The 26,752-nt window shown below is 39.1% G+C and overlaps 1 protein-coding gene across 1 annotated transcript in view; it reads right to left on the bottom strand.

Moving 5' to 3' along the window:
* The window catches only part of LOC126469929 (collagen alpha-1(XI) chain-like), a 546,479-nt gene that overhangs the window by 100,262 nt on the left and 419,465 nt on the right, over positions 1-26,752 (bottom strand). Inside the window, exons 13-19 of the mRNA XM_050097326.1 lie at positions 26,387-26,548; positions 22,737-22,781; positions 22,056-22,109; positions 20,303-20,455; positions 10,093-10,344; positions 8,064-8,225; positions 4,280-4,441 (exon numbers count right to left, since the gene is read on the bottom strand). Coding sequence (XP_049953283.1) covers positions 4,280-4,441; positions 8,064-8,225; positions 10,093-10,344; positions 20,303-20,455; positions 22,056-22,109; positions 22,737-22,781; positions 26,387-26,548 — 990 coding nt within the window. The remainder of the gene's footprint in view (positions 1-4,279; positions 4,442-8,063; positions 8,226-10,092; positions 10,345-20,302; positions 20,456-22,055; positions 22,110-22,736; positions 22,782-26,386; positions 26,549-26,752) is intronic.

Here is a 26,752-nt window from a genome sequence, read left to right as displayed (position 1 = left end):
ATGTTGATGAGAAATGTTGGACAATTAAAACTCTACAATCACATTTCAAAGAACACAAAGTGATTAAGTGGTCAATGTTATGACCTCGATAATGTTTTATAACATTATCTAGAATATTAATTAATGTGAAAGGTACTATTCACTGATCTAGTCGCAAATTCATCTTCTAAAATCAAATTCAACCACAATTTTTCCAGGTGGAGGATGGAATCATTCAACAAGATAACATGCATTGCAATGGAGTGAGAGGTGTCTTCAGTTAGCTGAAAGAGCATGACCAAGACTTCAAATTATTTCCCTGATCTCATAATGTTGCATATTTGAGAGTAATTTGAAAATTTCTCTGAACTGAACAGAAAGAAGCAACTTAGCTCAGTGAAACTTTTTTATTTTTCAGTTTAGTCCCTCTGTACAATAATGCACCTGGTTCAGCAATGTTCCAGAGCCTTGCTCCTATCTTGAAAATTAGATTCCTCCAACCCTGAAAAATACCCCTCAAATTTGTCTGCTAATTCTTGGTTTGAAGGGAATTTCCATCCACTTAGGAAAATTTTGAGCTTGAGGAAGAGATGGAAATCTGATGGAGCCAATCTGGTGAATAAAGCGAGGTGGCATCAATTCGTATCTTAGTTAATGTACTTTTAACATGGCGATAACACTTTTGTGTGAGAACACACTGCCTTGATGAAAGATGGCTTTATTCCTCACCAAACCTGGTATTTTTTTGCATATCTTTTGCTGTAGTTGGTCCATGAGGTTATCACCGCACTGTCCTGTAATTCCTTGACCTGTGGGAAGATAATCTGTCAGCAGAATCCCTTTCACATCCCAGAAAGTTATGTCATGACCTTTCTGGCTAACTGCATTGTCTTGGATTTCTTTGGTGGTGGTTGTGGTGGTGGTGTTGATGGTGTTGTTGTTGTTGGTGTTGGTTAATCAACATGTTTCCATTGCTTTGAGTGTTTTTTTTTTTTTTTTTTTTTTTTTTTTAAGTGGCCTCAGGTTTCGTCTGTGGTCACAGTGCATTAAGAGTCTTGGACCCATCTAGCAGATACGTTTCAAATATCCAATAACACTGTTAAAATCTGATATGCCCATTCTGATGACATCCCTATAGCTTCAGCGAAGCACTTTCTTGCACTTCCAGTTAGCAGTCCTCCATGACCATTTTGTACACTTTATCAATAATTGTTGGGTAATGGCTCATCTTGGTTGACCACTAGGGTCATCATCTAAGATGTCCCAACCAAATTTAAACTCATTTATGCACTTGGCAACAGTTAAATATAAAGGAGCTGAGTCCCCAAGCATGTTCTGGAAATTGGAATGCATTTCCTTTGCTTTCATACCATTTTTTATGAAATACTTAATAACTACTTGAATCTCAATTTTTCCATCTTCACAAATCACTACACAGGAACAACAAGAGAGGGATGTCTGTGCCACAAATCTCTACCCAGAGCATTGCTGCATCATACGGTTATTCATAATGGATGACCTACTGCTATTATGCGGGAACCTTGTTGCACTAGCACTGACATCTGGTGGTGCCACCATGAACTTTTCAAGCTACACTTATATATTTAGAGTGAATGACAGTTGTCAAGTAATCTGTGGAATCCTGCTTCCCACAACTTTTAACATCTGTAGGAGGCACTACAGATAGAATGACTTAGGACACTCATGAAAGTATGTCAGGAACTGACTGAGTCACTTCCAGTTCATCTACTTGCAGTATGAGATGCAGCAGTAATTTTGGATAATAGCGTGTGGTAATAAGAGTGAGAAGTCTTTTGTGTTTGTGAAATGGACTTGATGCTTATATGCAACTGTGATACCAGCAAACTTTTCAATGATGCTCCAAGAAATAAATCTGGATCACTGTGAAGACAGTTGAGCTGTTCATGTTCAGAAGCACTGAAGTAGCGGTAGAGATGTGCATTTTTGGTTTGGAGAGTGGAACTGTGGAGAACATACTAATGACAGGGTTGATACTCACTATCAAAATATTTGCAGGCTGAATCATAACCAAAGTAGAAGCCACTTAGTTGTAACCTAAGTTGAGAATCAAAGAGTAAAGTCCATAGCATACATAAAGGAGAGCTGGGTTGAATACAGGTATCTGAATGCTGCTTACTGATGGCTTCAAATACACACTTCTGTGAGTGTTTCAGTGCTGGGACAGCCTCTTATTATTCCTGATGGGTCACAGGCCCTGCCTATTATGTTTGCCTTGCATGCCCTGTGTGAAAGCAACTGAAAGTATTGACATGTAGGTTAATAGCATCTGTGCTACCTCATCCAAATGAATATTGCCATTATAGGGTGTTCAGCAATTAATTTTGGTATATTTTTCAATGAATAATCAAAATACATTGTCATAAAAATATGAGGTAGAAGAGAAGTTGCACATAGCAACCATACTAATGCCTTCTTCTGTAATGTGGATGTTAGTGACATTTTTCAGTAAAGGCAGATTTATAAATATTTTCATAAGAAGACAAATGCAATAGATAGCTTTTGTCACAATCAGTCTCCAGCAAAGAACAATGTATATATGTTGTACATTATTATCAGCTTTCACTTGACTCCAATAAATATTTTTAATTAAATGAGTGAGTTAATTGACAGTAGTACACCTTGAATGACTAGAGACTGGACGTTCATATTCACAGCACAAGAACATTAGTGTGTTCTGCATTTCAGTTGCCCCGATAACTTGTTCCATGCATGATGGCACTGATGCAAATAAGACACAAATGGAATCCTATGGTATAGCCATCCATGCTGTATTCATCTGGTTCCTAAGTTCACCTGTGATGGTGGATGTTGGGTCACAACAATGTACACATCATTGCACAACATCCCACACATTTTCGATTGGTGACAAGTCTGGTGATCTGGTAGACTAAGGGAAAAAGCTGACACCAAGAATACATGTGTTCATGCAGCAACAAGTGGTCGTGCACTGTCTTGCTGAAAGATGGCATCTGCGGTGTCGTGCAGAAAGGGTATGGCTACGGATCACTGGATTTCATTCACACAGTACTCTGGACATGCACAAACTGCAATTTGTGGTTGTTCCCAATAGCAGCACACACCATAAGGCCTTGAGTTGGTGCTGTATGTCTTGTGTGAATGCAGTCAATGTGATGCTGCTCCCTCTATCTGTCGTGAACCCATAATTTTCAAACAAACGGAGCTTGGATTTGCCTGAAAACACTATCTGACACCATTCCTGTCCCCAGTGATATCGTTCCATGCACCACTGCTGTCTAGCATGTTTCTGCACATTCGCCAACGGAAGGCAGAGAAGTGGATGACGCACATGTAACCCATGCTGTAATACACTGCAACAGACTATTGCCCCTGATAGTGTACAGTGTGTTCCACTGTTGTGGTAGAGCCAAGGAGGATGGAAATCTGTCCTGCAATACCATTCGGATGAGGTGTCAATCTTCTCAGGGGGTGGTGTTGATGGTGTGACCTGATCCATCTTGTTTGTTCTATGGCCTTCTGTGAACCATTCTGCACATACCTGTTGCACTGCCAAAATGCTTTGTCCCACATGAACAGCAATATCCCAGATGGAATCATCATATTCTCTCATGCCAATAATGTGCCCTCTTTCAGACTCACCTATTTGACAGCACATTCCACACATATGTCTGGAAGGCATCCTGCACATCTGTTCAAGTCACATTGATCCATGACCTTTGGTTTATAGTGACAATGAGAATATCTCTAGTCATTCAAGTTGTTCTCTTTTTCCTGAACATGTGTGTATTACTGGATGATAAAGTGTAAAATGATGCAGCATGCTAATGTGTTCCTTTATTTTTTCTCTTGAGTTTTTATAAAGTTGTAGATCTGTCAGATTAATACTATTAACAAAATGCTGTTCTAGAATAATGACAAAATGGATGATATTCAAAAATTTCTTATTGTAGGTATAAAATGAATAGTCAAAGAACTGTGGGACAAAAATGTAAAAAAAAAAACCACTGAAATTAAAACGTAAAATGGATGAAAATGAACTTAGTTTCAGTCTAGTAATGACTGGAATATTCAACATAAAAACTGATGAGCAATCACAAATGTGAAAAAATAAAAATATGAATGCCACAAGTATTTACCTATGCATCTGATACCAATATATTAAAAAACAGTGATGCAAAGTGGGAAGAGAGAACTAATAACTCTTGATGCAGGCTAAGTGTTCTGTATTATGGCATTCTAAGTGGCAGAATGAATGCTGCCCGATAATCACAGTACTTACAGATTCTCCTCGGGCTCCTTTGAATCCCTTCTCTCCTGGTGGTCCTGTTTCTCCTTTGTCACCATCTTCCCCAGGAGGACCCATTGGTCCTGGAGGTCCTGGCAGCCCACGCTGCCCAGGCAGTCCATCCCTGCCTGTAGGGCCAGGCCCCCCTGGTTCCCCCTAAAAATTTAAAAATCACATTTTAGATAGTTCTGTAATTTAGATCCCAAATAATCTCAGTAATTTTGGCCTGTACATCTTCAGTGCAGTACAGTGATCAATAAAAATAACTGTTGTAAACTAAGTTTTCTCTCTGATGATTCATGACTATAATAGCCAAAGAATTATAATATGCAGCCTTGTGTGTTGTACATTTACATGTTTTGTGACAAGATTCTTATTACTCTAAATGAAAATACGTTAAAATTTTTTTGACTTATTCCACAGTCATGAGGACCATTTTACTTGGGATCTGTGGAAGGTATATTAGCATATATTTTCTTCTTGTTAATTATTTATTGTGTATTCTTGTTTTCTGGCATGTTCTACATCCTTGAGGATCTCCTTGCTATAGACTTATGGAGTGAAAAATACATCTAATCTAATCTAAAAGCAATGCTCCATGTCATCAAGCCAGATTTAAATCACTTTTCTGCCACTTAATTGATAATTTCTTGGAGAGTGCTTTCTTGAAAGTCACAGTAAATGTTGTTATTCATTCACTTAACTTAAATAACAACAGTAATTTCCATGAGTCAGAAGATATCCCAGTTAAATTCCTCAATTGATCCTCAGAATACACATATAAATTCAGCTTCTGATAGTTGCCATCAGCAACTACTTTCGGTGGTAGATACATCTTTTCCTGTCATATTTATGTTTTGATGCATAGAATATTTGGTGAATTCAATAATAAATTCTGCTCCCAGCTTCATCACAAGGTGCAGGAACAAGTAAAATCTTTCATTTATTGATGAAGTTCAGTGAATAAAAATGGAAGCTGTATGGAGGTTATGTCTATGTAAGTACGTAAGGGCAAAACGTACTCCTTGATTAGTTAGTTAGCTTCATGTTCCAGGGATCATTTTGCATGATAAATCATAATGATATCAAATGAGTCATTTTAAATTCACATCACAAATTAATTTATAAGTATGACTACATGCTGAACATTTATAACTACCTTTTTTATTTTTGTTTTTTAAATGTCTCGGTTATATTTTAACTTACTACCTAGCTGGAACCCAAAGAATTTTACACAGTGTCCCAATTAGTATATGACCATGACAGTACTTCAGGTACTAACAAATCATTTACACTTGTTTGTAATCACATAACATGAGCCTTTGCAAGATTAAGACTTAAGCTATTTGCTCTGAACGAGTTATAGGCCTGTTCATATATCAGCTGAGTTGTGCCTGGTAAGATTGATTTTGGATTCTTGATTACTGTGCTTGTCTCATCAGCAAGTATTATAGTCTTTGAACACTCTTTTAAGTCATTAAAAGATCATTAAGTAGGTTGAGATCAAAAGTGGTCCCATATTATGTATTTGCAGAACCTTACATATCGTGTTCTTTTCTATTCTAAGATTACTTTTATGTCCATGGCACAACCTATCAGTATGACCCCTTTGCTTTCTGTCATGAAAGCATGCAAAAGAGATGCTTTTAATGCCATAACACTTTAGTTTTCCAGTTTGAATTTTGTGATCCACATAATCAAAGGCTTTGGCAATGTTACAAAATATACCAATGGCATAATCTTTCTAGTTTTGCTCTGTAAGGACTTTATTTGTGAGATCTTCGACTGATTCCACAAAGGAGAATTATTAATGAAAGATGAACTGAGAATACATCAACAAGTTTTAATCAGATAGAAAAAGTCAGTTCTCCATCCCAGGTCACTTTTTCATAAAGTTTTGAAAAGAGTGGAAGGAGTGACATGGGCCTGAAACAGAAAGTCATTTGCATATCTCCAGTTTTGTAGATGGATGTTGTTGAAGAATATTTACGCTTCCAGAATGAGATTTTCACTCTGCAGCAGAGTGTGTGCTGATATGAAACCTCCTGGCAGATTAAAACTGTGCTGGACCAAGACTCAAACTCAGGACCTTTGCCTTTCACGGGCAAGTGCTCTACCAATTGAGCTACCCAAGCAAGACTCATGACCCGCCCTCACAGCTTCAATTCTGCCAGTACCTCATCTCCTACCTTCCAAATGTCACAGAAGCTCTTTCATATTTAAGTTTGCTAGCTAATGTGCCCTAAGTCATTGATTGCACAGATAGCATAGTCCTGTGAAATTAGTATAAGATTACAATATTCTGCTACACATGTCATCGTAGCCAGCAAAGTCTGCCCCGATAGCTGAGTGGTCATCGTAACGTATTGGTGTCCTACGGACCCGGGTTCAATTCCCGGCTGACTTGGGGATTTTCTCCACTCAGGGACTGGGTGTTCTGCTGTCTTCATTATCATTTCATCCCCATCCGGTGTGTAGGTCACCCAATATGGCATCAAATGTAATAAGACCTGCACCAAGGTGGCTGGACCTGCCCTGCAAGGGACCTCCCAGCCAATGATGCCAAACACACATTTCCATTTCCATAGCCAGCAAAATCATTAATTTTTAAGCATCTGATGAAATTTTAACCTCCTTATGATTTGTATTTTTATGTTTCAAGCACTGTGTGAACAAGTCACTCTAATACATCTCCGTGTCTATTAGTGGGTGCAATAATTGCTGACGTGGTGAAGAAGTAATCACTGAATTTGGTGGCCAGTGATTTGAATGTCTCACTATTTCTGCCACAGCTATTTATAATTGTTAGCATCTTTTATAAGCAATTTCTACTATCAGCTAATGGAATTCTGGGTTTAGAAAGCTATGTTAGTATCATAGTAAATAACTCCTCAATAAGATAAATGGTTCAAATGGCTCTGAGCACTATGGGACTAAACTTCTGAGGTCATCAGTCCCCTAGAACTTAGAACTACTTAAACCTAACTAACCTAAGGACATCACACACATCCATGCCTGAGGCAGGATTTGAACCTGTGACCATAGCGGTCTTGCGGTTCCAGACTCTAGTGCCTAGAACTGCTCGGCCACTCGGGCCGGCCCTCAGTAAGATAAGACCTCATTCTTTAGTACACTAGTTTCCTGTGCCAAGTAACCAAGTCATTACAATTAACTTACGTGACATACTCATTGATGAATAAGCAGGATATGGAGAAGCTGTTAATCAATTTTGAATCAGTTCCTCTATATTATATTGAATTTTTACACCCCTTTTAAAAGCTATAGAGTAAAGAAAATTCCCTTTATTAATTTAAGTTGGAATGTCACACGATGTGTGAATGATAGATACCATTATCAATGTTCACAAAAGCTAAATTATCCCAAAATCAGTTATATTATAGAAGAAGCTAAAGCAGGAGATTAAAAAGGAGGAGCCGCGCCAGGTAGCTGCACGGTCTAAGTCATCTTGCAATGTTTTGCGCAGCGCCCGCCACCGGAGGTTCGAGTCCTCCCTCAGGCATGGGTGTGTGTGTTGTCCTTAGCGTGAATTAATTTAAGTTAGAAAAAATAGTGTGTAAGCCTAGGGGCCAATGACCCCCAGCAGTTTGGTCCCACAGAACTTACCACAAATTTCCAAAGTTTTAAAAAGAAGGATGAAAAAAACACTAAGATAATCTATAAATGACTTAGCCAAATGTGATTTGCTTAGACTCAGTGTTACACATACTCTATATGTGATTTACCCAAATTCAAATTAAGTAGATTGAATGTAACTTACTCTGTCTCCTTTGGCTCCTGTTGCTCCTGGTGGACCCTGTGGGCCTTTTCTTCCTTCTGGACCAGGTGGTCCCTCCTTACCAGGTTCACCTTGTTGACCTTTGTCTCCTGCAGGACCTGGGGGACCAATTGGCCCAGTGTCACCTTTAAGGCCAGGCATACCCTGTATTTTGAAAGTAGTATTAATACTAAATTTGTAAACTGTAAGATATTTCATATTGTGAAAAATATCAATAGTAAACTAATGGGGTATGTACATGGATCAAGGAAGAAATAAAGGATATTCTAATACTTTTTATTACAAATTTATTTGCAAATATGACCATAAAAAGTATTACAATAGTAACTCAGTTGTTGTGGATTTATTTCCCCTACATAAAAATACCACTGGCCATTAAAATTGCTACACCATGAAGATGATGTGCTACAGGTGTGAAATTTAACCGGCCGGAAGGAGATGCTGTGATATGATGATTAGCTTTTCAGAGCATTCACACAAGGTTGGTGCCGGTGGCGACACCTACAACATGCTGACATGAGGGAAGTTTCCAACCGATTTCTCATACACAAACAGCAGTTGATTGGCATTACCTGGTGAAACTTTGTTGTGATGCCTCGTGTAAGGAGGAGAAATGTGTAACATCACGTTTCTGACTTCGATAAAGGTCAGATTGTAGCCTATCGCGATTGTGGTTTATCGTATCGTGACATTGCTCCTCGTGTTTGTCAAGATCCAATGACTGTTAGCGGAATATGGAATCAGTGGGTTCAGGAGGGTAATACGGAATGTTGTGCTGGATCCCAATGGCCTCATATCACTAGCAGTCAAGATGACAGTCATCTTATCGGCATGGCTGTAATGGATCGTGCAGCCACGTCTCGATCCCTGAGTCAACAGATGGGGACGTTTGCAAGACAACAACCATCTGCACGAACAGTTCGATGACGATTGCAGCAGCATGGACTGTCAGCTCGGAGACCATGGCTGCTGTTACCCTTGACGCTGAATCACAGACAGGAGCACCTGTGATGGTATACTCAATGGAAACCTGGGTGCATGAATGGCAAAATGCCATTTTTTTTGGATGAATCCAGATTCTGTTTACATCATCATGATGGTCACATCCGTGTTTGGCGACATTGTGGTGAACGCACATTGGAAGCGTGTATTCGTCATCGCCATACTGGCGTATCACCCAGCGTGATGGTATGGGGTGCCATTGGTTACACGTCTCGGTCACCTCTTGTTCGCATTGACAGCACTTTGAACAGTGGATGTTACATTTCAGATGTGCTACGACCCATGCTCTACCCTTCATTTGATCCCTGCTAATCCCTTCATTTCAGCAGGATACGGCACGACTGCATGTTGCAGGTCCTGTATGGGCCTTTCTGGATACAAAAACTGTTCGACTGCTGCCCTGGTCAGCACATTCTCCAGATCTCTCACCAATTGAAAATGTCTGGTCAATGGTGGCGAGCAACTGGCTTGTCACAATACGCCAGTCACTACTCTTGATGAACTGTTGTATCATGTTGAAGCTGCACGGGCAGCTGTACCTGTACACGCCACGCAAGCTCTGCTTGACTCAATGTCCAGGCGTATCAAGGCCGTTATTACGGACAGAGGTGGTTGTTCTGGGTACTGATTTCTCAGGATCTATGCACCCAAATTGTGTGAAAATGTAATCACATGTCAGTTCTAGTATAATATATTTGTCCAATAATACCCATTTATCATCTGCATTTCTTCTTGGTGTAGCAATTTTAATGGCCAGTAGTGTATAATGTCAAGCTTTCTTAAAAACAGTGGTGACTTATCTGTCAGCAGTTTTTCTTGTGCCTTTCTCTCTGAGTGATGCCTTTGCTCTTATGATGGTAGTTATAGTAAGTGCAGATGTTGACCAACAGGTTACTGAACAGTTAGTCACACTGTTGATGCCTTCCATACTTACTAATAAGTATTGGAATCTCCAATGTATTTCATCTCAGTAAGAAGAAAAAATAGTAAATGATTGTTTCATACTTACGGGTAACCCAGGAAGTCCCCTTTCCCCAGGGAACCCTGGCAGTCCTGGTCCACCTGGAGGACCAGGTTTTCCCTGTGGACCAGGAGGACCAGATGGTCCTTCCTTTCCTGCTTCTCCAGGATGTCCTGGCTCACCTGGCAATCCAGGGTGCCCGGGGTTTCCAGGCTCACCCATAGGTCCAGGCTCTCCCATTGGGCCTGGTGGTCCAACTACCCCAGGTGCCCCTGCTGGCCCTGGTGGTCCAGGCTCGCCCTGTAATAATTGTAGTGCATATTCACATTACATTCTACAGTCAAAAGTGCTTCCTCAGACAGCAATTACATACAATAGTGCTTGCGTTACCTGCTTTACAATAATGTAGGAAGATTTCCTGAATACCAGGAACTTATGTAGTACTTTTAATAGCCTAGCCATTAAATGCAGTCTGTATAAATGGTTTATTTTGTTACACAGAAATGAGTGTTATGTTAATAATGGAAGATATTCATTGTACATTCAGTGTCTATTAAATGAAGTTACAAAAATCGAATGCTTACTGTTGGTGGTACCAGCAACTGAGTTGTTGCCAGTGCTATTTCTCGCAAATTCAAGAATGTTTAAAATCTTTGTTATATTTGCAAATTACAAATTGCTAAGGTGGAAACAGTTGGTGGGAAGGCAACAGACACACACATTTAGAATCACAATTGAATATAAATTTTTTAAAGAAAAAGTAATTCACTGCAGAATAGGAAAGTATGGGAAACAGGAAATCTAAAGCTAAACAAAAGTGTACCACATTCAACAGTATTACTGCCAACAACAAAGGAAGAAGTCTACAAAGTAGTTTGCAAAGTGAAAAATAAAAATTCAGCTTGTTTAGGTGTAGTTCCAATTTTTCTAATTAAAGACTGTATAGAGAGCCTGTTATCACCATTAGTTAATATTATAAACCAGTCTTTCAAGCAGGGTTACTTTCCTGACTATTTAAAATATGCTAAAGTACTGCCTTCAAAAAAGGAGACACAGGAAATGTAAAAAATTAGAGGTCACTCTCACTGCTCTCGTGCTTTGCAAAAATAAACCACTCCATCTTCAGGCCACAAGTGGCCCATCGGGACCATCCGACCGGCGTGTCATCCTCAGTGGAGGATGCGTATAGGTGTTAGGAGTGGCGTGGGATCAGCACACCGCTCCCCCGGTCATTACGATGGTTTTCTGGACCGAAGCCGCTAGTATTCAGTTGAGTAGCTCCTCAGTTGGTATCACAAGGTGGAGTGCACCCCAAAAAATGGCAACAGCGCATGGCAGCCTGGATGGTCACCCATCCAAGCACCGACCACGCCTGACACCATTTAACTTCGGTGATCTCACAGGAACTGGTGTATCCACTGTGGCAAGGCCGTTTTGCAAAAATAATAGAAACTATTGTGAAAGAGCTACTTAAATAAGCACAACCTCCTAGCCAAGGACCAGTTTGGATTCTGAACAGGGAAAGGCACAGAAGCAGCAACAGCATATCTCACTAAATATCCTAGAAGCACTCAATAAAGGAAACTATACAACAGGTGTATTTCTCGATCTAACCAAAGTGTTTGACACAGTGGATCACAAAACACTGTTGGTTAAGCTAGATGAACTGGGAATAAGGGGGATTGTAAAAAAATGGTTCCAGTCATATCTAGAAAAGAGAATACAGATGACTGGAATAACACATTTATCATGTAACTCCAACTGTATTGAAAAACATATTTCTTTTATTTATTTATTTATTTTATTTATTTATTTATTGTTCCGTGGGACCACATTAAGGAGAAGTCTCCATGGTCATGGAACGAGTCAATACATGAAATTATAACACGATTGTAGAAACAGATAAAATGAAATATAAGAAACATATTCAGTTGTAGATTGTAGAAACAGATAAAATGAAATATAAGAAACATATTCAGGCGACACGTCATTAGTTTAAATAAAGAAAATCAAGAATGTAACACTGGAATTTGCTTAATTTTTTAGGTCTTCCAGGAGCTCCTCGACAGAATAGAAGGAGTGAGCCATGAGGAAACTCTTCAGTTTAGACTTAAAAGCGTTTGGGCTACTGCTAAGATTTTTGAGTTCTTGTGGTAGCTTATTGAAAATGGATGCAGCAGAATACTGCACTCCTTTCTGCACAAGAGTCAAGGAAGTGCATTCCACATGCAGATTTGATTTCTGCCTAGTATTAACTGAGTGAAAGCTGCTAACTCTTGGGAATAAGCTAATATTGCTAACAACGAACGACATTAAAGAAAATATATACTGTGAGGGCAATGTCAAAATTCCCAGACTATTGAATAGGGGTCGACAAGAGGTTTTCGAACTTACACCACACATAGCTCGAACAGCCCGTTTTTGAGCCAAAAATACCCTTTTTGAATCAGAAGAATTACCCCAAAAAATAATACCATATGACATAAGTGTATGAAAATACGTGAAGTAGACTACTTTTCATGTTGAAATGTCACTTATTTCAGATACTGTTCTAATGGTAAATAAAGCGGCATTTAGTTTCTGAACAAGATCCTGAACATGGGCTTTCCACAACAGCTTTCTATCTATCCGTACGCCTAGGAACTTGAACTGTTCCATCTCGCTTATAACATGCCCATTCTGTCTGATTAAAATATCAGTTCTTGTTGAATTGTGAGTTAGAAACTGTAAAAACTGAGTCTTACTGTGATTTAGCATCAAATTATTTTCCACAAACTTATTTCATGAAATACATTATTTGATAATGTCTCAATATTACACACAAGATCCTTCACTACCAAGCTGGTGTCATCAGCAAACAGAAATATTTTTGAATCACCTGTAATACTAGAAGGCATATCATTTATATAAATAAGAAACAGCAGTGGCCCCAGCACCGATCCTTGTGGAACACCCCATTTAACAGTGCCCCATTGGGACTGAACATCATTACCACTCTCAATATTGCAGAGAATTACCTTCTGCTTTCTGTTCTTAAAGTAAGAGGCGAACCAATTGTAAGCTACTCCCCTTACTCCATAATGTTCCAACTTCGGCAGTAATATTTTGTGGTCAACACAGTCAAAAGCCTTCGTTTAATCAAAGAAAACACCTAATGTTCACAACCTTTTATTTAATCTGTCCAAAACCTCACAGAGAAAAGAGACTATAGCATTTTCAGTTGTTATGCCATTTCTAAAACCAAACTGTACATTTGACAGCAAATTATGTGAATTTAAATGCTGCAGTAACCTTGTATATACAACCCTCTCGATAACTTTAGCAAACACTGATGGCATAGAAATAGGTCTATAATTATCAACATTATCCCTGTCTCCCTTTTTATAAAGTGGCTTCACTACCGAGTACTTTAATCGGTCAGGAAACCGACCACTCCTAAAGGAAAAGTTACAGATATGGCTGAGTACTGGGCTAACATACATGGAACAATACTTCAGTATTCTGCTAGATACCCTGTCATATCCATGAGAGTTCTTGATCTTTAGTGATTTAATTATTAACTCAATCTCCCTCTTGTCAGTATCATGGAGGAGCATTTCAGGTAACAGTCTCGGAACACTTTTTTCTACGAGCGCTATATGATTCCCTATTGGGACTAGGTTTCTATTTAGTTCACCTGCTATATTCAGAAAGTGATTATTAAATACTGTACATATATGCGACTTATCAGTAACATGGACATTCCCACTACGCACTGATTCTATATCCTCGACCTGTCTCTGCAGACCAGCCACTTCCTTTACGACTGACCATACGGTTTTAATTTTATCCTGAGACTTAGCTATTCTATCTGCATACCACATACTTTTTGCCTTCCTAATAACTTTTTTAGGCACCTTACAATACTGTTTGTAATGGGCTGCTGCATTTAGAGTGTGACTGTTTCTAACGTTTTGATATAATTGCCACTTTGTTCTACAAGATATTCTTATACCTTTAGTCAGCCACCCAGGCTGCCTGTTTGTGCTAGTACCCTGTTTTGAAAGTTCTAATGGAAAGCAACTTTCAAAGGCCATGAGAAAAGTCTTGAGCAAAGCATTATATTTATCGTCTACTGTATCAGCACTATAAACATCTTGCCACTCTTGTTCCTTGATAAGGTTTACAAAAGTCTCTACAGCAACTGCATCAGCTTTCCTAAAAAGTTGGTAACTACACTCCTGGAAATTGAAATAAGAACTCCGTGAATTCATTGTCCCAGGAAGGGGAAACTTTAGTGACACATTCCTGGGGTCAGATACATCACATGATCACACTGACAGAACCACAGGCACATAGACACAGGCAAAAGAGCATGCACAATGTCGGCACTAGTACAGTGTATATCCACCTTTCGCAGCAATGCAGGCTGCTATTCTCCCATGGAGACGATCGTAGAGATGCTGGATGTAGTCCTGTGGAATGGCTTGCCATGCCATTTCCACCTGGCGCCTCAGTTGGACCAGCATTCGTGCTGGACATGCAGACCGCCTGAGACGACGCTTCATCCAGTCCCAAACATGCTAATGGGGGACAGATCCGGAGATCTTGCTGGCCATGGTAGTTGACTTACACCTTCTAGAGCACGTTGGGTGGCACGGGATACATGCGGACGTGCATTGTCCTGTTGGAACAGCAAGTTCCCTTGCCGGTCTAGGAATGGTAGAACGATGGGTTCGATGCCGGTTTGGATGTACCGTACACTATTCAGTGTCCCCTCGACGATCACCAGTGGTGTACGGCCAGTGTAGGAGATCGCTCCCCACACCATGATGCCGGGTGTTGGCCCTGTGTGCCTCGGTCGTATGCAGTCCTGATTGTGGCGCTCACCTGCACGGCGCCAAACACGCATACGACCATCATTGGCACCAAGGCAGAAGCGACTCTCATCGCTGAAGACGACACGTCTCCATTCGTCCCTCCATTCACGCCTGTCGCGACACCACTGGAGGCGGGCTGCACGATGTTGGGGCGTGAGCAGAAGACGGCCTAACGGTGTGCGGGACCGTAGCCCAGCTTCATGGAGACGGTTGCGAATGGTCCTCGCCGATACCCCAGGAGCAACAGTGTCCCTAATTTGCTGGGAAGTGGCGGTGCGTTCCCCTACGGCACTGCGTAGGATCCTACGGTCTTGGCGTGCATCCGTGCGTCGCTGCGGTCCAGTCCCAGGTCGACGGGCACGTGCACCTTCCGCCGACCACTGGCGACAACATCGATGTACTGTGGAGACCTCACGCCCCACGTGTTGAGCAATTCGGCGGTACGTCCACCCGGCCTCCCGCATGCCCACTATACGCCCTCGCTCAAAGTCCGTCAACTGCACATACGGTTCACGTCCACGCTGTCGCGGCATGCTACCAGTGTTAAAGACTGCGATGGAGCTCCGTATGCCACGGCAAACTGGCTGACACTGACGGCGGCGGTGCACAAATGCTGCGCAGCTAGCGCCATTCGACGGCCAACACCGCGGTTCCTGGTGTGTCCGCTGTGCCGTGCGTGTGATCATTGCTTGTACAGCCCTCTCGCAGTGTCCGGAGCAAGTATGGTGGGTCTGACACACCGGTGTCAATGTGTTCTTTTTTCCATTTCCAGGAGTGTATATTTAACATGTGTTACAGCACAAAAATCTTTTAGGCTTAAAATTTGTGCATGATGATCTGAAAGGCCATTCACCATTTGGCTAACAGAATGCCCTTCTAGTAATGACGAATGAACAAAAATATTGTCTATGGTTGTTCTACTGTTTCCTTGCACTCTCGTTGGAAAGAATACGGTTTGCATAAGATTATATGAATTAAGGAGGTCTACCAGCATCCTTTTCCTTGCACAATCACTTATACAATTTATATTGAAGTCACCACATATAACTGACTCCAAACATATAAATATAGGTGTACCACAGGGTAGTGTCCTAGGTCCAGTACTATTTCTAATTTATATTAATGATTTTCCACAAAGTATAAGGCATGGGTGTACAATATTGTTTGCAGATGACCCTAATGTGCCAATCAGTGACACATCACATGTAGATCTAAGATAGAAAGCTGAAGAAACACTAAAAAGTGTATATGAGTGGGCAGTTAACAACAAAGTCATGCTTAATATTAAGAAAACAAGTGCTATGAACGTTTACATAAAAAACCATATTATAATAACCTGAAGTTAGGTAATGAAACCATATGATGGGTGGAAAGCACAAAATTTCTTGGCATGCAAGTTGTTAGACAGTTGAAGTGGGAAGACCATGTAAAAATACTTCGTAACAGAACCTCTACAGCATTCTATGCCCTCAGAGTTCTTACTTCAGCATGTGATATTTCATGTATTAGATCAGTATACTTTGCATATATCCATTCTGTTATTAGTTATGGGATAATATTCTGGGGAGTGAACAGGTAAAATATCAAAGCTGTATTGAAATTGCAGAAAAGAGCAGTACATATAATGACCAAGAGTGGCAGCATGGCTCACTGCCTTGAACTTTTTAAAATGCTGGAAATCTTAACTGTCCCATGTGAATATATTTTTCAGAATGTTATGTACATTAGAAAAAATATTGGACACTATGTTAATAATCGTTTTGTACATGGTTACAAAACTAGGAACTGCAATAATTTGCATCTGGATAGAAAAAATAAAGTTAAAACACAACAGAGTCTACTGTACAATGCCATCAAATTATATAATAAATTACCAAAAAACATAAAAGACATAGAGACAATCTCCTCCTTCAAAGAAAAACTATAAACATTTTTACAAAATAAAAGTTACTATACAGTAATGGATTACTTGAATTAAAAAAGGCTACTTAAAATCTGAAAGTTCTATGTTAAACTATAAGGAGAAATAATAATTATGTAACACTGAAAAATGTAAATTAGATTATAAGAAAATTTCACTGTCAGCTATTGTGTAAGAAACAAATAAGGAAATTTCACTGTTAACTACTGTGTCAGAAACAAATTTAAACTGTTAAATTGTCTATTATTCAATGATAAAATCCATACAATGTAAATTGTTTCAGAGATTAATAAGGAAATCAAATCAAATCAAGTCAAACCAAGAGGAAGGAAATCTTGTTCCAAATCCTGGATCAGTAGACACACAATATGAAGCATACATAATGTCTACAGCAAAAGGTTAGATTAAAAATACTTTCTGACTGGAATGTATGTCTTCAGTCAGCCACTGTGCATATAAAAAGAGATGGACTGAATCTCTGACTCTTACCACTCACAACTCTCCAGTGCAGTTTAAGAGACCTTAAAAGTAACTAGAAGATAATCACGTCAACAAATTACAAGAATGTTTGTAAATTGGGAAATTGTATTACAATATTCTGAGTGGGCATTCAGAGTCCTTTGACACAATTTAGCAGATTTATCTTGGAGAGACTGAAGTTTTATATCATGCCTCTCCCTATGTAGGGCCTCTGAAGCCGTTTTTCCAAAAACTGCTTTGGTTTCAACTATGCCTCATCTTATTACCCTTAAATTCACTACCTGTCCTGTCACCCGCACTCATAACTTGCACTTACTGTACAAATGGTAATACATCAGTGGTAATATACAGTACATCTCAGTACAGTGTGATAGATAGGAACCTAGCTATTATCTGCTCAGAATAAGACAGTCAGAACGGAGTTGACATATACAGAAATTATAAATAAAATGAAATGAGTCACAAAGTAACTTTTCAGAACTTTAAAAGCGTTCAGTCATCAAAATGTTTAACAAAATGTTTCCCCACAAGCACCCTACCCCTCACTCCCACAGCTCTTAATTAGCTTTCCTTGGGGTCTTGGTAAGACCATTTTTATTTTAAGATAGACACTATACTGTTCAATTAAATTACACAAAATTCAAAATGATGCATATAGTACAGAAAGAAATCCTCACTTTTCGTGGTGCATCAGAGATTTGCACATGGTATGTTGGTGGACTGAGGCATATGCCCATTTGCAATGTATTGACAAACCTGCATTTTTATCAAGGCTGTATACTGTGGTATGGAGGGCTGGATAGTAATGAGTCAGATGGTCAAGACTACTGTATTCGTCATTTTTTTCAAAGATCATTTTACTTTTACTTCTTTGATTATAAATATTAATAAAGGGTTACACTAATAAACTCAATTTTTCATATAAAATTAGTAATTCTCTAGAAATTAAATCTGGCAACAAGTATATAAAATAAGCTCTTACATGTGCCAGTGATGGTTCACCTCTCAAAGAGACAGTTGTAGCTGTAGGGGGGTGTTCACCTGTGCTCACAATACTTCTATTTGGATAAGCAACATCTTTATAAGATTTTTTGCTTTTCATAGAAGGCAGCAGTGTCAAAAAAATAAAAGAATAATAAATAAATCAATCAAAAATAAAAATAAATTGTAGCCCTAGCTTGCTTTTCATTTTCTTTCCTTTACTTCATTCTCCTTTTTTGATGATATGCATCAGACAGCTTATTTGGTATCTTGCAGATACACATTTCCATTAGTTGGATTGCCAAGACAGTAAAAATAAGCTTAAGTCCACAAAAGAGTGAACTAGCAGACACAGAATAAAATGTTAGCATGGAACAAGACCACTCTAGGAGAACAACTGAACACCGCATGCTGGAAGGAAATGTTTCTACGACATTGTTTGGATGTCATTGTCTGCTATGCAGTGGCAAAGCTTAGGAGGAAGGTGCCTCAGCTGGTTAAGGTGCATGACTCTGTGTCCATAAACAGTTTATTTCTGATCACTGAGAATTGGCAAAGCAGTTCATATGTTGCTGTGAAGAGCAATTGAAATATATTAGTCAAAATGCTCTGAATTTAATAATATTCAGTTAGAACAATTTTACTCACATCATAAATATTACAACCCCTTTTCACAGCTGAAAGATAGCATCCACACATACATGCAGTGGACCTGGATTCAATTGCTGGTGACAGCATCAATTGAAACTGATGTGCCTGTCACTGAAATGGTGTCAGATGAAAAAGTTTGCACCAAGCTGTGAGCCACATGAGATTCATTTATCTATAAACATTATAATAAATATCTTGTTATTTTATATACAGGGCGGATCACAATAAACAGCAAAATATGAAACTTTTTTTTTAAATTCCCTTCTAATTAGACTTCAGTTTCACCCATGGCCTGACTTACCTTGCACAACATTGGGGAAAGTGTATATGCATGATGGGGCAGTGGACATTTTTCAGCTGAGATAAAATGACATCTAATGTGCCAATGTGGGCCAAGATGGATAGTCAAGTACAACCTGTACTGTGGCCACCAAGGTCACCTGACCTTAATCTTCTGGATTTTTCTGTCTGAGGTCATCTCAGAAGTGAAATGTACAGCACTTCCATTAATAAAGTTGAAGAGCTGGAGAGGTAAACTGTACAGTCTTGTCGTGATTTACGAGATGATCTGGGGGTGTTTGAAAGGTTTTATAATTCACTACTAAGATGATTGCAGTATTACCTCCAAATGTGAGGATGTCTTGTGAAACACATCCTATAAGAGGTAAAACTGTACAGTAAATTGCATTGAGAAATGTTTTCCGGAATGAGGTTTTCACTCTGCAGTGGAGTATGTGCTTATATGAAACTTCCTGGCAGATTAAAACTGTGTGCCAGACCAAGACTTGAACTTGGGACCCTTGCCTTTTGCGGGCAAGTGCTCTACCAACTGAGCTACCCAAGCATGACTCACGCCTCGTCCTCACAGCTTTACTTCCACCAGTACCTCGTATCCTACTTTCCAAACTTCACAGAAGCTCTCCTGTGAACCTTGCAGAACTAGCACTCCTGGAAGAAAGGATACTGTGGAGACATTGCTTAGCCACAGTGTTGGGGATGTTTACAGAATGAGATTTTCACTCTGTAGTGGAGTGTGCACTGATATGAAACTTCCTGGCAGATTAAAACTGTGTGCCGGCTGCTAGTTCTCAAAGGTTCGCAGGAGAACTTCTGTGAAGGCAACAAAAAGTTTTTACTGCTTATCACTAATGTGTTACCCACAGTTCCTACACAAATTCGGATGATGCCTCAAAAAGGTGAAATGTGTAAATAAATCTTCTGCTGTCATTGCAAGCTAGACTGTTTCTTCCCACTGATCGTCAGATAGTGATAAAAATGTGTGTATTTCTTTTGATGGCAATTAATTGTAGTTGAAATCTCTTGTTTAAACAGTAGTGTGGAAAGATTATAGAAGTTGATAACTTACTGGAGGGCCCCTTTCTCCAGGAGGTCCTTGGATACCATCCTTGCCATTTGGTCCTGGGGGACCCTGTGGTCCAATAAATCCTCTCATTCCATCTGGTCCTTGTGGTCCAGGTTCTCCAGGAGACCCAGGGGGACCAGGTTGGCCAGTGTCACCCTGAAAGTATAAGAAGTAAACAAGCAGTTATTGCCAGTTGGTCCACATTTATATGCAAATTTATAGATTTTGTAACAGCTTCTGTGGTTGATAAACCAGATAGCTTTTCTTTGATAGAATATCTCTTCTTTTCCCATTTATATATGTTTCCATCAACGGATGAGAATTACTACTGGAGACAAGGATAAGAAACTAACTAATGGCTGGAGTAAAAGATGGAAAATCAATCAAAATTGTCTGATTACTAGAGTTTTCATAGAGGCTGTTGCACGACTAAGAGAATATTATATAAAAAAGATAATACACACCCTTCTGGGATGGTAGACAGAGCTTTAGGTGAAAAATCAATTAACATGGGTAGCAAAGGATCTAGTTAATTATCACATTGTTATTACATTATTTGGTAAGTGATATGATAGTAGTGACACAGTAAAGTCATTCAGCATCACAGTTTTTATTGGATTTACAAATATAAAATCTGAGATATATTTGGTTAATATATCTAATATAGATAAATCAACAAGTGAAATCACACTTAACTTCATTTTCTCATTCCCAGTGTCTATCACATTTAGCCTCAAATGCATGAGAGTCAAAGTAATTAACATCTCCTGTAATTTAAAAGACACTTACAGGACAGTAGGTATAACTGTAGCCAACTGATCATTTACAAAATAAATGGATGAACCAGCCACCCAGAGAAAACACTTAGATTCCTTAGTAGAAATTTTGGTAAGAGGTCAAACACCACACAATGAATTCAGTTCATTGGCAGGTAAATCAGGGAAGATCAGACAATAAGTTGCATCCCTCTTGTGATATCATAAAAGATATTCCATTGCAATTTGGCATACAAAAATCTGAACACTACAACCCCTGCACACTGCTAGGGTACTTGAGAAGAAATCCATGCATTGTAAGTCAGCAGTGTCCTGTTTGAAGATGCAATAACATCACACTGTCATACTCAAATAACCTGCAGAAGGAATTCCAAGTGGCTAATAGGACATTACTCCCAGTCATTTTCCCCCCTCCTGATGAATGCTCGAAAGACTCAATAGCAATGTTATAAAATACAAGGAAATGAAGCATTGTGCCATGCACTGCTCTATGCAGACATATTTAGCTGTTGCGTTCATGAACACATTTTCTCCAATCCCAATGTACCCTGATACACAGAAGAATGATGCCCCCCTTGCTGTTTGTGTTCTGAACTTGATTCTCTTCACAGAATGGATGCTGGAAAGCTGCTCCAAAGCTATAAAAATTGCATGAAACTCTGCACTGAATGTTGTGAATTTATTTGGTAAACAGGCCTTGGGAGTTAGGTGCAGGGGTATCTTGGAGCAACCAACAAAGTACACCAACTTAGTTAGGACCATCACCATAATATATTACATGGTGTTAGAGCACAGATAAAACACAAGGAAATGATGATTTAGTAACTTCATCAATGAGTAGGATGATATGCCATTTTCACAGTCAACAGTTATTCTGTGTAAAGGGGCTATTAACATTGTTAATACAAACTATCTGACATTTACTACTTGTAATGTAATTGCTCCTTATAAAACTCAGTTTAAAGCTTTTTTTTACTTACCTTTGGTCCTGGAATACCTTCTACACCTCTTCTTCCTCTTGATCCACGGAAACCCTGTAATTATTTTAACGTGTTAGAATATGCATATGCCACAACAGCAAAAGAAAAGGGTAAAATTCAAATAAACATTGCAAAAGTTATTTTTCTCTTCAAATGACCATAGAATGAAGTGTGAGACATCAAAAGGATATTACATTTGAGATATTCAGATTCAATTCATTAGATTACAACTGGCTGCAAACAGATCTCATAAGACACAATTTATTTCTGAAGTGACTTTATTGGCACAATTCTTCAGTAAGAAAATATAAAATAAAAGGCTGAAGGGCCACAAATGGTTTGAAGATGAAGGATGATAAAACTCATACATCATTCATTAATCTTTTCATGACATAATCGATCAGTTCACTTACAAGTATTCAAGTAAATCACTGACAACACACATCTGATTACAAAAAAATATAGAAATAGACCTTTTAAAAAATTTGTTAATGATTATATTTAAGAACTAGTCTATATTATAGGAGATGCTATCAAGAAGTTGTTAAAAAAGCATTTAGCTTCATCTCCATTCTGAGATGTGTTTCAAGTTAGTCACTGCTTTAGGAAAATTGTTGAGTAGGTGAACAGAAGGATGGACTGCTTCATTCAGTCCTCTCATACAACAAAATGACTACTTACTCTAGGACCAGTTTCTCCTCTCTCCCCAGGCTGGCCAGGATTTCCCTGCAAATGCAAAGATTAGTTATTGCTAATATTATAATGCTGTCATAGGGAGACTCTGTTTTCAAAATAGTAACACAAACTTAAGATTTCTTCAGTTAATTGTAATTAATGAAAGAGGTAAGCAATGTCCCTGCTGCTACAGTAATTTTAAAACATACTTGTTGATACAAAACACCGTTATTTGTCACAAACCTGAAGTCTATGACATTATCATTACAATAAAACTAAGTTAAGTAAATGGGGATTCTTGAATGTAACCTATTTATGTGCACCTGTAAAACTGGAGACTTTTTAATTTTTGTTTGTAATGTTGTTGTTGTGGTCTTCAGTCCAGACACTGGTTTGATGCACCTCTCCATGCTACTCTATCCTGTGCAAGATTTTTCATTTCCCAGTACCTACTGCAACCTACATCTGTCTGAATTTGTTTAGTGTACTCATCTCTTGGTCTCCCTCTACAATTTTTACCCTCCACGTTGCCCTCAAATACTAAATTGGTGATCCCTTGATGCCTCAGAATATGCCCTAACAACCGATCCCTTCTTCTAGTCAAGTTGTGCCACAAATTTCTTTTCTCTCCAATTCTATTCAATATCTCCTCATTAGTTATGTGATCTACCCATCTAATCTTCAGCATTCTTATGTGGCACCACATTTCGAAAGCTTCTGTTCTCTTCTTGTCTAAACTATTTATCGTCATGTTTCACTTCCATACATGGCTACACTCCATACAAATACTTTCAGAAACAACTTCCTGACATTGAAATCCATATTCGATGTTAACAAATTTCTCTTCTTCAGAAATGCTTTTCTTGCCATTGCCAGTCTACATTTTATATCCTCTCTACTTCAACCATCATCAGTTATTTTGCTCCCCAAATAGCAAAACTCATTTACTACTTTAAGCATCTCATTTCCTAATCTAATTCCCGCAGCATCACCCGATTTAATCTGACTACATTCCATTATCCTCATTTTGTTTTTGTTAATGTTCATCTTATATCTTCCTTTCAAGACACTGTCCATTCTGTTCAGCTGCTCTTCCAGGTCCTTTGCTGTCTCTGACAGAATTACAATGTCATTGGTGAACCTCAAAGTTTTTATTTCTTCTCCATGGAAATTAATTTCAACTCTGAACTTTTCTTTTGTTTCCTTTACTGCTTGCTCAATATACAGATTGAATAACATCAGGGATAGGCTACAACCCTGTCTCACTCCCTTCCCAACCACTGCTTCCCTTTCATGCCCCTTGACTCTTATAACTACCACCTGGTTTCTGTACAAATTGTAAATAGCCTTTTGCTCCCAGTATTTTACCTCTGCCACCTTCAGAATTTGAAAGAGAGTATTCCAGTCAACATTGTCAAAAGCTTTCTCTAAGTCTACAAATGCTAGAAATGTATGTTTCCCTTTCCTTAATCTATTTTCTAAGATAAGTCGTAGGGTCAGTATTGCCTCAAGTGTTCCAACATTTCGCCGAGGCCGGCTTCTACCAGTTTTTCCATTCACCTATAAAGAATTTGTGTTAGTATTTTGCAGCTGTGGCTTATTAAACTGATGGTTCGGTATTTTCCACATCTGTCAACACCTGCTTTCTTTGCAATTGGAATTATTATATTCTTCTTGAAGTCTGAGGATATTTCGTCTGTCTCATACGTCTTGCTCACCAGACAGTACAGTTTTGTTAAGCCTGGTTCTCCCAAGGCTGACAGTAGTTCTATTGGAATGTTGTCTACTCCCAGGGCATTGTTTCGACTTAGGTCTTTCAGTACTCTGTCAAGCTCTTCACACAGTATCATATCTGCAACTTCATCTTCATGTACATTATCTTACCCCTAATAATATATGCCTCCACATCCTTACATTTGTCCTCTAGCCATTAGCCATTTTGCACTTTCTGTCGATCTCATTTTTGAGACGTTTGTATTCCTTTTTGCCTGCTACATTTACCGCATTTTTATATTTTCTCCTTTCATTGATTAAATTCAATATCTCTTCTGTTACCAAAGGGTTTCTATTAGCCCGCATCTTTTTACCTGCTTGATCCTCTGCTACCTGCACTATTTCATCTCTCAAAGCTACCCATTCTTCTTCTACTGTATTTCCTTCCTCCATTCTTGCCAATCGTTCCCTAATGCTCTCCCTGAAGGTCTCTACAACCTCTGGTTCTTTCAGTTTATCTAGGTCCCATCTCCTCAAATTCCCACCTTTTTGCAGTTTCTTCGTTTTTAATCTACAGTTCATAACCAATAGATTGTGGTCAGAGTCCACATCTGCCCATGGAAATGTCTTACAATTTAAAACCTGTCTTACCATTATGTAATTTATCTGATACCTTTGGGTATCTCCAGGCTTCTTCCATCTATACAACCTTCTTTCTTGATTCTTGAACCAAGTGTTAGCTGTGAATAAGTTGTGCTCTGTGCAAAATTCTACCAGGCGGCTTCCTCTTTCATTTCTTCCACCCAATCCATATTCACCTACTACATTTCCTCCTCTCCCTTTTCTTACTGTTGAATTCCAGTCACCCATGACTATTAAATTTTCATCTCCCTTCACTGTCTGAATAATTTCTTTTATCTCATCATACATTTCATCAATCTGTTCATCATCTGTGGAGCTAGTTGGCATATAAACTTGTACTACTGTGGTAGGCGTGGCCTTTGTATCTATCTTGGCCACAATAATGCATTCACTATGCTGTCTGTAGTAGCTTACCTGCATTCCTATTTTCCTATTCATTATTAAACCTACTCCTGCATTACCCCTATTTGATTTTGTATTTATAACCCTGTATTCACCTGACCAGAAGTCTTGTTACTCCTGCCACTGAACTTCACTAATTCCCACTATATTTAACTTTAACCTATCCATTTCCCTTTTTAAATTTTCTAACCTACCTGCCCAATTAAGGGATCTGACATTCCACACTCCGATCCATAGAACGCCAGTTTTCTTTCTCCTGATAACAACATCCTCCTGAGTAGTCCCCGCCCAGAGATCTGAATGGGGGACTATTTTACCTCCAGAATATTTTACCCAAGAGTATGCCATCATCATTTAACTATACAGTAAAGCTGCATGCCCTCGGGAAAAATTATGGCTGTAGTTTCCCCTTGCTTTCAGCCGTTCGCAGCACCAGCACAGCAAGGCCGTTTTGGTTAGTGTTACAAGGCCAGATCAGTCAATCATCCAGATTGTTGCCTCTGCAACTACTGAAAAGGCTGCTGCTCCTCTTCAGGAACCACACGTTTGTCTGGCCTCTCAACAGATACCCCTCTGTTGTGGTTGCACCTAAGGTATGGCTATCTATATCACTGAGGCATGCAAGCCTCCCCACCAAAGGCAAGGTCCATGGTTCATGGGGGGGGGGGGGGGGGGGGGTTGTTTGTAATAGCATGACAAAATCATTCATATCTCTCATATTCTATTCACTACTGCATATAGTTAAAATACACTCTTCTCACATGAAATAAGTAAAGTAAACAAATTAATGTGTGTGTATGTGTGTTCGTTTGTAATTGTGAGAGAAAGAATATGCCTGTATGTGCACATGCACTTTTGTGTATGTACACATGATTAGGTGTGGCTCAGTTTGTCCTTACCCTGTCACCTTTGTCACCAGGTTGCCCTGTTTTTCCTTCAGCGCCTTTGTCACCCTTCTCTCCAGGAGGTCCAGGATAACCTGCAAATCCTGGCATACCTATCTTGCCCTTCTCCCCTGGGAAACCAGGTGGACCTGCCTCACCTCTTGGTCCATCAAATCCCTACAACAGCAATTTCCAGTATCTGTTACTGCAAATTATGAAACAATATTTCATAAAGTAACATATCTTACTGTCTGATGTCATCACTAACTATACCTAAAAAGTACAAAAAGTTACAATATTATGATGTTTGTTAAAAGTAGAAACAATGACTTATCAGAACAGTAAACTTGTTGCCAAAAATTATATTTTTTGATACGACAC

Source organism: Schistocerca serialis, chromosome 3 (genome assembly GCF_023864345.2).
Source record: "Schistocerca serialis cubense isolate TAMUIC-IGC-003099 chromosome 3, iqSchSeri2.2, whole genome shotgun sequence".
Lineage (NCBI taxonomy): Eukaryota > Metazoa > Arthropoda > Insecta > Orthoptera > Acrididae > Schistocerca > Schistocerca serialis.
This window is presented reverse-complemented; position numbering and strand designations above follow the sequence as displayed.